Source organism: Zophobas morio, unplaced genomic scaffold, assembly GCF_036711695.1.
Source record: "Zophobas morio isolate AGI-343-1 ecotype UQ-CSIRO unplaced genomic scaffold, CSIRO_AGI_Zmor_V1 ptg000002l, whole genome shotgun sequence".
Lineage (NCBI taxonomy): Eukaryota > Metazoa > Arthropoda > Insecta > Coleoptera > Tenebrionidae > Zophobas > Zophobas morio.
Genome location: NW_026972107.1, coordinates 12898244 through 12911156, shown reverse-complemented (window position 1 = coordinate 12911156; position 12913 = coordinate 12898244). Strand labels below are relative to the sequence as shown.

The following is a 12913-nucleotide window of genomic DNA, read 5'->3' as shown; positions in this document are numbered from 1 at the left end:
TCCAGTCCCATCCATCTTCTTATCTCGCGTAACTGTCAGTGGTAGCGCGACGCTGCCGCGACGTTTCGGCCTCGGACCTTGAGGACGCACTCGATCTGCAAATAGTGGGAGGGTGGGGTATTGTGCGGCAGGCGGAATCAACCCCTTGCAACCCCCGAGAGAAGAGCAAGGACCGTTCTTGCCCGAACGCAAGCCGACTTCCCACTCAGCCGACTCGGTCGGAGCGCCAGTGCAGTTCCGATCCGCGCTCAGTTTAGTTCAGTTCGTGGCCCGAGATGGTCGCATGAGAGCCGTTTCCACTCCGTCGCGAAGTTGTGCTGAAGATACACGCGAGACCGCCGAAACGAGCAGTGCGCCCTCCCTTTTTCGTTTCTTTATGATTTTGCCAGTGTTTTTTGTTGTGGATGTGTTTGTATTCAGTGCGACGGATTTTGTTTGATTTTTGATTTTGTGTTCGTTTTGGTTGCTTGAAATGGCGCTGTTCTGGCGGTCGGTCCTAACCCTGGCTACCATCACCTCTTGCATGGCCATTTTTATTGGCGGAGAGCAGGATGTAGGAAGTCCCCTAAGGGTCGCACAATGCAGAGCTACTTGTCTTGAAAGGGTAAGCTGCCATATTTGTATTCCGGACTTTTATTGTCTCATCCCCCGGACCCAAAGTCGCACTTCGGGTGGAAATTGCTTTTCGTGGTGGCTGTGAAACAAAGGAAGCGATTTTTTTGTAATAAAGTGCACCTGCTGCACAGATATGATTCAGCAACATTGATAGGAACAGTCACGAACTGCGATCGCAGATCGAAAGATAGGAAAGAACAAAACCGGAGCGCCCCGGAAAAATCTTAGGTTATGGCAGGGGCCGCGACACGATCCGAACCTAAGCCCAAAAGCCGACGATAAATATTAACGGGTCCCGGCCTGGAGATTTCGCGCTCCCTGGACGCCGTGCGCATTTGGATCTCAAATTATCCTCACTCCCAAAACTTGCTGCTTTTGATTCCCTACATCTCTGCTGAAATCTTGGACGTTTTTTCGGTACACCACATTCCTGCCGTCATATTCATAACATCCACAAGATTCACTTTTATCAATTAAAATTTCGCTTAAAACAGGTTAAGGCTGATAGTGATCACCTTTTGCTGTCGATTGTGTTGGGTCGCGTGGTCAAATTTAACAACTTTCGATACCCGAAACTGTGGAATATGTAATTTCAACAGAACTAATCTCTATGTTCACGAAGTTTTCTTGTCCATTATGGTTAAAATCAGAATGCAGTTGAATACCCAAGGTTCCATTCTCAGTGGTATTGCCAAAATATATACATTAATTCCTAACGTTAACGAAAATGTGTCAGAGGAGGATATCCCTTTGGTGTAGACCAAGTTCCAAGTTTTGTAACGAAAAAGTGTCAAATTGCACAGAAATTGCCCTACTTGGTGTTTGCAAACAAGTCAGTCTTCTAACTTTTTGAAATCGAAAATTTCAATTCATCAACATGACTATAGAGATGGTCCTTCAGTTACTACGAATTTCGTCATTTTTTTCTAATTTCTGTTTTAACAGTCAGCATAGAATTGGACGTTATATATACCGACTTTAAGACAGCCTTGGTGACCTACTTGACCATTTTCAGTTTCCTGTGCCATCTTGGGTTCATTTCGTGGTTACTTCGTTTGAGCAATTTACTCTTGAGTCTGAGTTTTCTGACCTAGTATTACTTTCAGAATAAATTTTAGGGGCGGATTGTCATTTAGACAATTTAGTTTGGCAAAAAATAAGAATGTATACCATTTGGGGTTTTGTGAAGGTTCGATCTAAGTCTACTTTTATTCCCAACGCTATAAACGATGTTATGTTTTCTACTGTACAAGAGCTGATTCTGACGTTTTGGAACGGTTGCAACATTTTGCAAGCGGCACGTGGCTGGTCGCTGTCGAAATAGTGCAAAAGCGCCAGTATTTGGTGTCCCGTGGAACTTGCCCTTTATAGTTCGATGTGTAGCCTTCCAACTCAATTTTCCCGTTGTTTACAAATATTTATATTCAGTTGGCCGGCTTTCGTTTTCTAGTTCGGTTGAAGGAAGCGTCGGCGTATTTGCGTTCGTAAATCATCTCCACACACAACGATGCATTTTAAAATGCAGTAATTCAGCAATATTTGCATTGCGACGCGTGTCATGCAACAATCGCATAAATTTTAACTGGAATTAGATTACGTCCAACGTTTGATCGACGATCGGTCTCCGAATGATTCGATATCTAGTTACTAGCATGCAAACGACCCCTTCGCGATTCAAAAAGCAAACCCCACAAAAACCACTGACCCGACTTTCCACTTTATATGTGATCCTTGTAATCCTCGAAGACTCAAATCTGATCGAAACGCGAGTTTTGGTCGAGTTGGATCAATTCCAGGGACGGATCTAGGTGAAATCAATCGCCGAACGAGAGTCTACATCTTGATAAAGCAGACGTCGGCACGAACGACTCCGGACTTGTGGTCTATAAAAATGATGCGTTATTTGGTGTTTCGAAGTGAGTCCCGCATTAGCCGCGCAAAGTGGTGTAATTTTGCGGAATGCGATTGTTTGAGGGCGTTTTTGGAGCTAATGACGTGCACTGGTGCGCTTCCCGGTAATTAAAATGATAAATTGCCTATTTGCAGCGATAGTGCGATGCTATCGGAATGCGTTAGAAAGTTATTAATTTTTTTCGAGGCAATCTAGGAATCCTGATGCGTACTTTGTATGTGAGTTTTTCTCGCGGGTAATATAAAATTGGATACAGTTTTTGTTGTGTAGTTCCGTCGAAATTGACTTAATCGGTGGGTTCCTAATCGGTTTGCCTCGGGCAAATTGAGCCGACAGCAATTTAGACAGACAGTTCAGGTAAAAGTTTCCAGTAAGCTACACAACCTTCATTAGAGAACAAACCACTTTGTCTCGTCGAGAAATTTCTTCCATATAATACACAAGCGTTTTTCTCATTAGTAGTGCGTGCGGGCAAAGTGCTTTTGATTGATCTTTGTATTCCGTGCACAGAAATGCATTGGGGTCCCCTCTGCTTCGAGAGGATTTAAATTTGAATATATATTGGCGATGACTCGTCGGTTTTCCATTAGTGCCTGATGCCGGACATTTTTACAACACTTTGTCCACGTCTTCCTGACTTGCGCTTTTCTTACGAGTAATTATTCCTCCAGACGCGCCCAAATCCGCCCTAATTATCCTACAGGAATTACCTACTCTTCCAATTTCGTTGTATACATTTTGATTGCTTTCCAAGAAAGCACGCGATTCCAGCCAAACCTGTCAAATAAAAGCAAATTGATTCATTTAAGCCCTGCTTTTATAAAATTATGTTTATTTTTTTTAGTAAAGCTCAATCACAGCCAAATTATGAAAATTCACTTTAGTCGTTCTCCGGAGTTGTGTCAAGGGTGCTGTTTGGCACCGCTACCTTTCGTACGTTTCATCAGCGACTTAACAAAGCTCTAGCTTCTGGATGAAGCACGCGATTCGGGCAAACGTGTCAAATTAGGATCAAATTGATTCATTTACCCCTCCCCCAGAATCGAAATGGCCCTATTCAAAAATCAATCGCCCTAATTAAGACAAATCTATGATATTAGCAAACGTGTCAAAATGGTGGAAATTGATTATCGAAAATTTGAGATAATCAAGCCGCCTCGAACCGCCAATTTCGAGCTGCACATATAATTAAATTACCATATTTTTTGCAACACGATATCGATGGTTATGGATTTTGTTGAAACTATAATTATACGGGCCGTTTCTTGCAAGCTCGGCCGAAATTCGTGCAGTCCCATTGCACTCACTCATAAAGCTCCAGACCAGAAACCGTCCATTAAAACTGCGGCGGGATGAGCGTCAATTTAGCTAATAATTCATTATTGCACGACCCCTTATTTCAGAATGATTGCAGTTAAATACGACAGAAATTAAAATCGGGCCCGATCATTACGCGGCCAGGTAAAACTGGTCCCGAGCTCGAGGAGCAGGTCAGGCGATTAGAAAACAAGAAGAGCGGAGGTCCCAGATTTTATCTGCTTGCACATGATTGAAAAATGGGCAGAGCTAATACGAAAAATTCGGGGTATTGAGACGTTGCGGTATCGGGAGGACCGATCTGAAAAATCCGAAACGCTTTCGGTCAAAATTCGGGCAGAAATTAGCCGGGCGGAGGAAAAAATGGAAATTGTTTTGGTATTACGTTCTCGTTTCAATTTGTTTTCTTGTTGCGATGACACGTAAATGGCGTTCCATTTCGCGTAATAATCGGATTTAGACGTATTTGGAAGAAATGTAATGGAAAAGAAGCGGGCAAATTTCGGATTGTAAGTGTGATTGCCGTAACTACCGTGCTCCAGTTGGGCGTTATAGGCGGAACATTGTGTGAAATGGTACGGCTGGAGGTTCTTTGAGGTAGACGAAGGCTTTGAACGTGTTCAGAGAATGAGGAATACTAGGAACCGAGGTTCTCGAAAGCGAATAGCTTGCCGAAGGGGGTATATTGTTTTTATCGCATGTGTAGAATCAGCATTTTTAGAAGCAGGGAAGAATGGGTTTAGCACTTGAAGTGACCTGTTTAGTATTGGCTAGTTAACACATCAAGACTTACAGCGTCGGTTCCAAGTAGTGTAGTTGTATTTCATTTGTTCACGTTGCTATTATTTTCTAGAACTAGCTTTTTATTAGTTTGTATAAAGCACATTTAACAAATGAGTAACTTCTGGTGTGGTTAAATTGCAGTAGAACTAATATAACGTAAAGAAGTCAAAATTGTAGAGGAATCGATGTTGAAGTGATTATCGGAAATGACGTTTGTCTTAAGTGTGACTTTAATTAAATATTTGTATTTAAATTTTTCTAATATTTAATTTTATACGCAAAGATTGTGGTATTTTCACAAATTTTATGACCTATAAGTTTTAAATTTATATTGTTTCTTATTAATTCATAAAATTGACTCAGAAATATAACATTAAAATATATCCACAATTTCACCCTTTTTTTTTATTTCATTGTCACATACGTTAACTGCGATAGGTAAACCCTAAAACGGTTTAAATTTTAGATCTAGCAGTATGGTTCCAATGATCACATTAAAACCAGATGTTAATTTTTTTCTCATTCTTCATAGCAGTGTAATATAAATCGGAAAACATCAGTGGCTACGTAAAAGTACCAAGTGTTGCTTCTTCATGAACTCCACACTTTTTAAATGTTTGTCAAGGTTATCAGACATTTATAAATTTAAAGTTACCAAGTCCTCAAATTTTCAGCATGATTTCTGTGTCCATTTTTGATCTGTTTTATGGACAATAGTTGATTTTTCAAATCTACCAAATGTTTGATGCTATATGGGCTCTTTGAGGATTGAAATGATTGACTTTTTTTTGTACAATATATTTTCGACTGCAATATTTCTTTAGCGTGTTGTATCCTTCATATTATAGTCTTGGTAAATCAAAGTGGCAGTCCCAATTTTAAGGCTGCAGTAGGATTACTATAAAAATACGACCTTCTGCCAAATAATGTTTAGTACCCTTTTTTTTCTATCTAGTCTGGCCCTGTTTCCAATGCCGCTTCGCTTCAGACATCTTCATCTCGCTCCTGTGCAGATATTTAATAGATGGGTAATAAACATTATTTGACAGAAGTTCATACTTTATAGTAATCCTATTACGGTCTTGAAAGTTAGGTCTGTCACTTCTGTTTGCCAGGACTATAGTAAGAAAATATACACACGCACATATTTCATGCTCAGTACTTTGTAAATCTTACAACTTCTTGGTAAATAAGAAGATGCAGCTGTAAAAAAAAAAGAAGATTCAAGCTCTTTCCTAAAATTTGTAATAGTTTTTCCTTCTATTTGTTATACATAATTGTTCGATCAAAATACTATTTTTTCCCGTACTTGTTCCTTATCCCGCGAAATTCGTTTCCAATTTACTCATAAAAAGGTCAGTAATAATGTTTTTAGACGACTCAATCATGTCCACGATATGCCACTTGTTCGTACTGAAATGTCAAAATTACTTTTTTAGACTGACTTGTCACTTTTTTGTACTCAGATGTCGAAAACTTGCTTTTGGACTTTGATTTATATCAAGTCTGTAGAACTTTTTCTCTAACGACGGAAAAAGATTTTTCTAAGCTCAAAAAAGTTCTTTCTAACAATATTCTAACGGAATTTATGACCTAATTGCGTAAAATATCCAAAAAAGATAATTTGACGGCACGCTTAAAAAGCCACTTAACAGTTCACAACTTTAGTTCTTACGCAAAAAATTATTTGCACAGAACTTGTGTAAGTCAAATATACAAACTCATTCCATCTCTTAGAAAAAAGTCGGTGAGGATGGGATTCGAATCCACGCGCGCAGAGCTCCAGTCAAATCATCGGACTGCGACCCACTTGTCTCTTACATGCGTGAGATATCGGTGACATGAAATGCGACCAATATGGCACACATTTTTGTAAAGTAATTTTTAATACAAATCAAGGCGGATTCATAAGACAAATTTTGTTTAGCGTTTCACCTTTCACCGTCTAAAATTTGATAAAAATCGTTTCAGTGGTTTCAGAGATTATCTGTTTAATAAAAATTAACACAAATAACAAACAGACAGACGTTCGTTGTTTACGTGTAACAATAATTTTAGTAGGTATATGCAGGTGATTGATTATTTGCTTTCTTAGTTGGCGTTCAACTTTGACATTAATATCCTGAGTATGTTGAACTTATTAGTGAAACACGTTGACATTTTGAGTCAAGTACTTTTTGGGAATCTTTTCATTGTTGATAAGTGCGTCAAGTATTAGTTTCATGTAATTTCTATTGAAAATGAAGTAAATTTACATTTCCACCCAAAATTTTTGGGAAAGTTGCTTATCAGTATCCAAAAAAATCAAAAATGTTAAAATGGGATTTATTTTGGAACTTCGTGTCAACATTCTAAGAAGTGTAGTAAAATTAGCTTCTGAGGGTTGTCAGAATTGAAACTCTTTCAGTTGGAAATAAACGATTTATGTTAATCTGAGCTCTACTTACCTGTGACTGTGTAAACACGATATCGATTGGATTTTGATCAGTTTTATGGAAATCACACATTACACAGTCCTCGACAAATTGATTCGAGTGAACTCAAATCATTAGTGACACGGTTTACACAGACTTAACAAAAACACAAAGAATTCGTAATTTTATTTTCACCTTAGACGAAAGTGACTTAGTGTTGCACGAAATAAATACTGGCGTTACATTCCACAGTTTTCTACAAGTAAAATCCAGTCATATTCAGTTTGAAAGCAATTAAAATTTAAGCCGTAAAAAGTAGTGGTTTGTGCGTTTGTAACTAGATGTCTCAGGGTGCGCCATAAATAAAACCACTCTGTGCTTAATCTCACAAGCCTCCATACATCATATTTTTTCTCGTAAAAGTGGCGCCGGTTGGTAATTCCCATCCACTAAGACACATTTATTATTCAATTGGAATTCTTAAGCTTCTAATTCGTCTTTGAATGCGGGTAATGAATAAATTTAAAAATCCAGCGAGCTGGCGGTTGTTTAGTTAAGCTAACATTTGAAGTTGTTAAGACAGAGAAATGTGAGCTTTGGCCCAAACGCCGTTAATTATCACCTGTAGTCTGTGGCCGACAATGTCAGCCATGTCCGCATTCGTTAGCACGCCATATTGTTACAGGGGAGTTGTATTCGCTAATTTCGCATTCTGGTCTCTAGACACTCGGTGGCGCTGTTCCAATCAAAAGCTGAACATTTAATTAGTACAAGTCGAGGTTATTATGTAAAATGTTTAATTACTGTCGTTATATCCAAACGCGCCATTTAATAGACTCCACAATAAATCGCGTTAATAAAATTACAATTATTGTTCTCTTTTGTTGGCCGTGATGATTGACAGTTAATTTCGGTATGTAAATGAAGTCGTTAGAGTGTAACCGACCGATAGGAATGACGGAGTCATCGAAACTGCGGAATCGTGACAATTGACGAAGGTGGGCCAATAAATATCAGTCTTTTTGAATCGCGTCTTGGTAATGATTCGAAACCGCCGAAATCCGGCAATAAATAGGGAATTCAATCATCAAGTTATAACTTAATCCTCGGCTGTATTTAAAGCCGACGCGTAATCCGTTCGAATTTATTGAGTTTCGAAATTTAAATACTCGCAGCGATTTTGAATTTTTTATGGCTCTACTTGCAGAATTGTATATTAGTTTGCGCTAAACGGAACGCGTTTGAAAATACTGATTTAATACGGCTGTAAACCAGAATTACAGCAAAAATGTCGACTAAGATACGACCGTTTTATGAAAATGTATTGAGGTGTATTAAATTATTACGAATGCGGCCGTGTATAAGGGACGGGCTCATTAAAAATTGATACTGGGACGCGGGGAGAGGCGCAAAAAGGAAAAGGCGACATTAATTAAACATTTGTTTCTACCATTATAATTTAAAATTATTGTAGGCTTGTTTTCTAGAGCTACCAGACAGCAAAAATTCCAGACTCGTTGTGAGCCGTAACTGAGCCATTTCACGTTACGGAATCACTCAGAGAATAGGAATTGCGACTCCATCGTCTTGCCGATCTTTTTCTACTAGCGAATTCATCCTCTAACGTATTTAACCAGAATGTATCGACATGAAACTTGGAGTTGGAATGAAATTTAAACTAAAGAAAGCTGGAAATTGGATATCCTAACACGCGAAACAGATTCGGGAAAAATGTGGACGCTTTAAAAAAAAATTTGAATTATTTTAATTTTGGCAAGGTGTTGTAAAACGATAAGTTTCTGTTTCTGCCTTCGTCCGACATACTGCAATGACGCAGGTAATGTACTCGTCCCTAAAATGCTAAGAAGTACGGATATTATTTATTTGCGCAAGTACAGTGTATCGGACGAAGATAGAAACAGACATATTTCAAATGTCTGGATTTTTACAACACCTTGCCAAAATTTAAAAAATACTCTGTATATTTTAGTGTGTTTCGTGTAAAACTAATGCCACAAAAAGTACATACAGGAAAACTCATTGTAATTTGACAAAATTAATTTTGTATCATTGATTTAAAAATTTACATATTGTCTAGCTCTCGTGTAAATTTGATGTTTTATTCTTTTGCAATATATGCAATAAAAATATTGTTTTCATAAAAAAGAAAGCAATTCATAACCAGAGACTGGAATAGAGATAATTTGCATATCGATTGGTGCTAATGTGACAACCAAATTTGGTAGAATTTGCACGAAATAAAATAAATAAATAAATAAAAGCTATTGATGCTAATTAATTTTGATTATTCCAATTTATTTTGCATATTTTATTCATTTTTGACGAATAATGCTTATACGCATTTAATCTCTGTTAAAGTGGAGTCCGCCAACCAGAGAACGTAGTCATTCCAACCTAAACGGTTTTCACGAACATCTGATTCATAGAACCTTTGTTTCTTTCAGATAAGCGATCGGAAAGGAAGTTAGGACTGTAAAATATGCCATAATAATACCGCTTTATTGGTACCTTCCAATGAGCAGAAAACATTGTTCAGTGTTTGGCGGATTGTACTATACAGGAAATGGCAGACCAACTCAACGGTACATTATTAAGTTCACAAGTCTAAGTTCGGGAAAAATTATTAAAAAATTTGTTACCTTAGACCGGTAAATCAAAAAACTTTAAAAATTAGCCGCACTTGTCCAATTCATCCTAAACAATTTTTAAGTATTTTGTTATATTATAAAATGATGAAAACTGGATGAAAACAAGACGTCCAAAATTATATTTAATAATGGAAGTCTAATTGATTTCATGTATCCAACACTAAGTGGTGACTTAGAATATGGTGCAATATTGAAAATAAAAGTTAAATTTTGAAGGGCTATACCTATTTTCTACATTTATCCTCAACAACGTGTCATAGTTGGTACGCCGTTTTTTGAGCACCCTGTATATTGATTTTGAAGATTTTGCTTGATGAAATTGTATTGTGGTCAACATCATTTCAGAAATATCCACAAAATATTCAATAGTTATATAGTTTCCCCAGTTCTAATTCGGTTTTATAATGTATAAAAGTTAACTTCCTTAACAATAGATTACTACTGCCAGTGATGGGACAGTTATGAATAAAGATTTAACTAAGTATAATGGTAACGGCGTGGTTAAATCCTTATTTATGACTATGCCATCACCCGCAGTTGTAATCTATTGTTAAATAAGTTAACTTTTACACAACTTAATTTATTACCAGAATGTTCGTGGTATTAATACGAAATTAGTTACATTGTTCAATGAATCCGCTTTGTCTGATTATGGCATAATTATTTTAACAGAAACATGGTTAAATGATTCGGTACACGACTCGGAAATATTTGTTAGTAAATATAGTGTTATCAGAGCAGATAGAAAATATGACTTATTAAATAAATCTAGAGGTGGAGGTGTTCTAATCGCTTTCAATCAATCGATACATTTTGAAGTACTTCCATTATCAAAGTTTGCTGATTGGCCCATACCTTCTTCAATAGATTTGCTCATTGTGAAAGTTATTTTTTGTAATGTCAAATTTTACCTAATAGCGACTTATGTTCCACCAGATGTTAATAATAATGACTACGAATTATTTTTTGATTCTCTTAGTAACATTATATTCTCTCTTAATTCGAAAGTTCTAATTGTAGGTGATTTTAACATCAGTAAGTATTTGCCAGGAAGTACTGTTAGTAGTGATGTAATCACTAATCTTTTCCTACAGTTTTTGGATTTTGTCGAACTCCAACAAATAAATTTCAATCCAAATTTTAATAATAGGTATCTGGATCTGGTAGTCTCTAATTTGAAATGTGTGGTATCGAAAGCTGATTACACAATGTTAAAAGAAGATTTGCATCATCCTGCATTAAACTTATATGTAGCCAGTTCGGATATAAAATCTAAAAACTTTATGCAGAATAATGTGCACAATAGTTATAAGTTTTTTAACTTTAGGAAGGCTAATATGTCTTTATTAGGCGACGAATTGGCAAAGGCTGACTGGTCCTTTTTGGATTGCTGTAATGATGTTGATGATGCATGTGATCTTTTTTATAACAAGCTCTATATCATTCTTAGTAAATGTGTTCCTCTTTGCTGTTACAGGAAGTCGTCAAATAAATTTCCAATTTGGTATAGTAATCAACTTCGGAAACTTATTATCAAAAAGTGGAGAATATTGAGACAATATAAACAAACAAATAATCAGTCTCTGCTAGTAGAATTTAAATCATTTAGGAAACGTGTGAAATCCATGATAAAAGATGATTACAATACATTCGTTACTGATAGCATAGCCAAAATTGATACGGATCCTAGAAAATTTTGGTCATATATTAAATCAAAAAAAGGAGATAATAATATTCCCAAGCGTATGTATTTTCAGGATGTTTATTTGGATGATGCAGTTTCTATTTTGAACGGTTTCGCTACTCATTTTGCAAAGTCTTATAAAATATCTTCCACTGTTTCTTGTAGCTTGAATTCTAATTACAACTTATGCAGTGCTTCCACGCTCAACATTAAAAAATTTAACAGAGGTGAAATTGTAGAGGCGATTAAATCGGTTAACTCAACCTACACAACAGGCCCTGACAAAGTACTTAGCTTTATTCTCAAAGAATATGCTGAAACGTTTTCAATTCCTTTGACTTTTATTTTTAATTTGTCACTCAGTACGTCTAAATTTCCAAATTTATGGAAGAAATCACATGTTATTCCCATTCCTAAACAGGGTGACAAATCTAAAATTGAGAATTACAGAGCTGTGTGTCTTATTTCAAACTTTGCGAAAGTTTTTGAGATTCTACTTTCTAAGATTATTACGGAACACACTAAACATCTGATTTCGAATCAACAGCATGGGTTTGTTGCAGGACGATCGACGGTAACCAACTTATCCTGCTTTACGCAATATATATGTGAGGCTTTTGACAGTAGGCAGCAAGTTGATGTGATATTTACTGATTTGTCAAAGGCGTTCGATAGGGTAGATCACAAAAATCTCATATTGAAACTTAGTCATTATGGTTTGTCTTTTGATTTAATTCACTTATTTGAATCTTATTTATCCCATCGAACCCAATGCGTCACTTATAATGGTTTGTTTTCTGAGTCTTATGTTGCGTTTTCTGGTGTTCCTCAAGGATCCGTGTTGGGCCCGCTGTTGTTCAATTTATATCTAAATGATATTGTGGATGAGCTTACTGTTCCTACTTTGTTATACGCAGACGATATGAAACTGTTTCTGAAGGTGGATAGCATTGAGGATGCTCTCCATCTTCAAAATAATGTTTCTAAAGCGTTTTCTTGGTGTACTGACAATGCATTAGACTTAAACACGGATAAATGCTACATAATTTCTTTTACAAATAAAGATCATGTCGTATCATATGATTACAGCATCAATGGAGTGGTTTTAAATCGCTTGGAATATGCAAAAGACTTGGGAGTTACGTTTGATACCGGATTAACTTTTCATCAGCATTATAACAAAATAGTTTCAACTGCGGTTAAGGTCCTTGGTTTTGTCATCAGACACAGTCGAGATATTAGTGATCTATCTATCATAAATAAATTGTATATGACACTCGTAAGAACCAAATTAGAATATGCTACCGTAATATGGTCTCCATTCAGACAAAAATTCGTAAACGAATTGGAGAAAGTTCAGAGGAAGTATCTGAAATATGCACATTATAAGTTGGAGGGAAATTATCCGGTTAGACATGTGGCTCAGGAAGAACTACTTAGTAAGTTTAAATTTAGATCGCTTATTGACAGAAGAAACATTTTTTCAATCGCTTTATTATATAAACTAATACATGGAGAA

At 36.7% G+C, this 12913-nt stretch overlaps 1 protein-coding gene across 1 annotated transcript in view; it reads left to right on the top strand.

Annotated features, from left to right (window-relative positions):
- The first annotated feature begins 236 nt into the window (after window positions 1-236).
- Window positions 237-12913, top strand: part of LOC135127732 (uncharacterized) — an 86475-nt gene continuing 73798 nt past the window's right edge. Inside the window, exon 1 of the mRNA XM_064054319.1 lies at window positions 237-604. Within this exon, the coding sequence (XP_063910389.1) occupies window positions 473-604 (132 nt within the window). The 5' untranslated portion in view covers window positions 237-472. The remainder of the gene's footprint in view (window positions 605-12913) is intronic.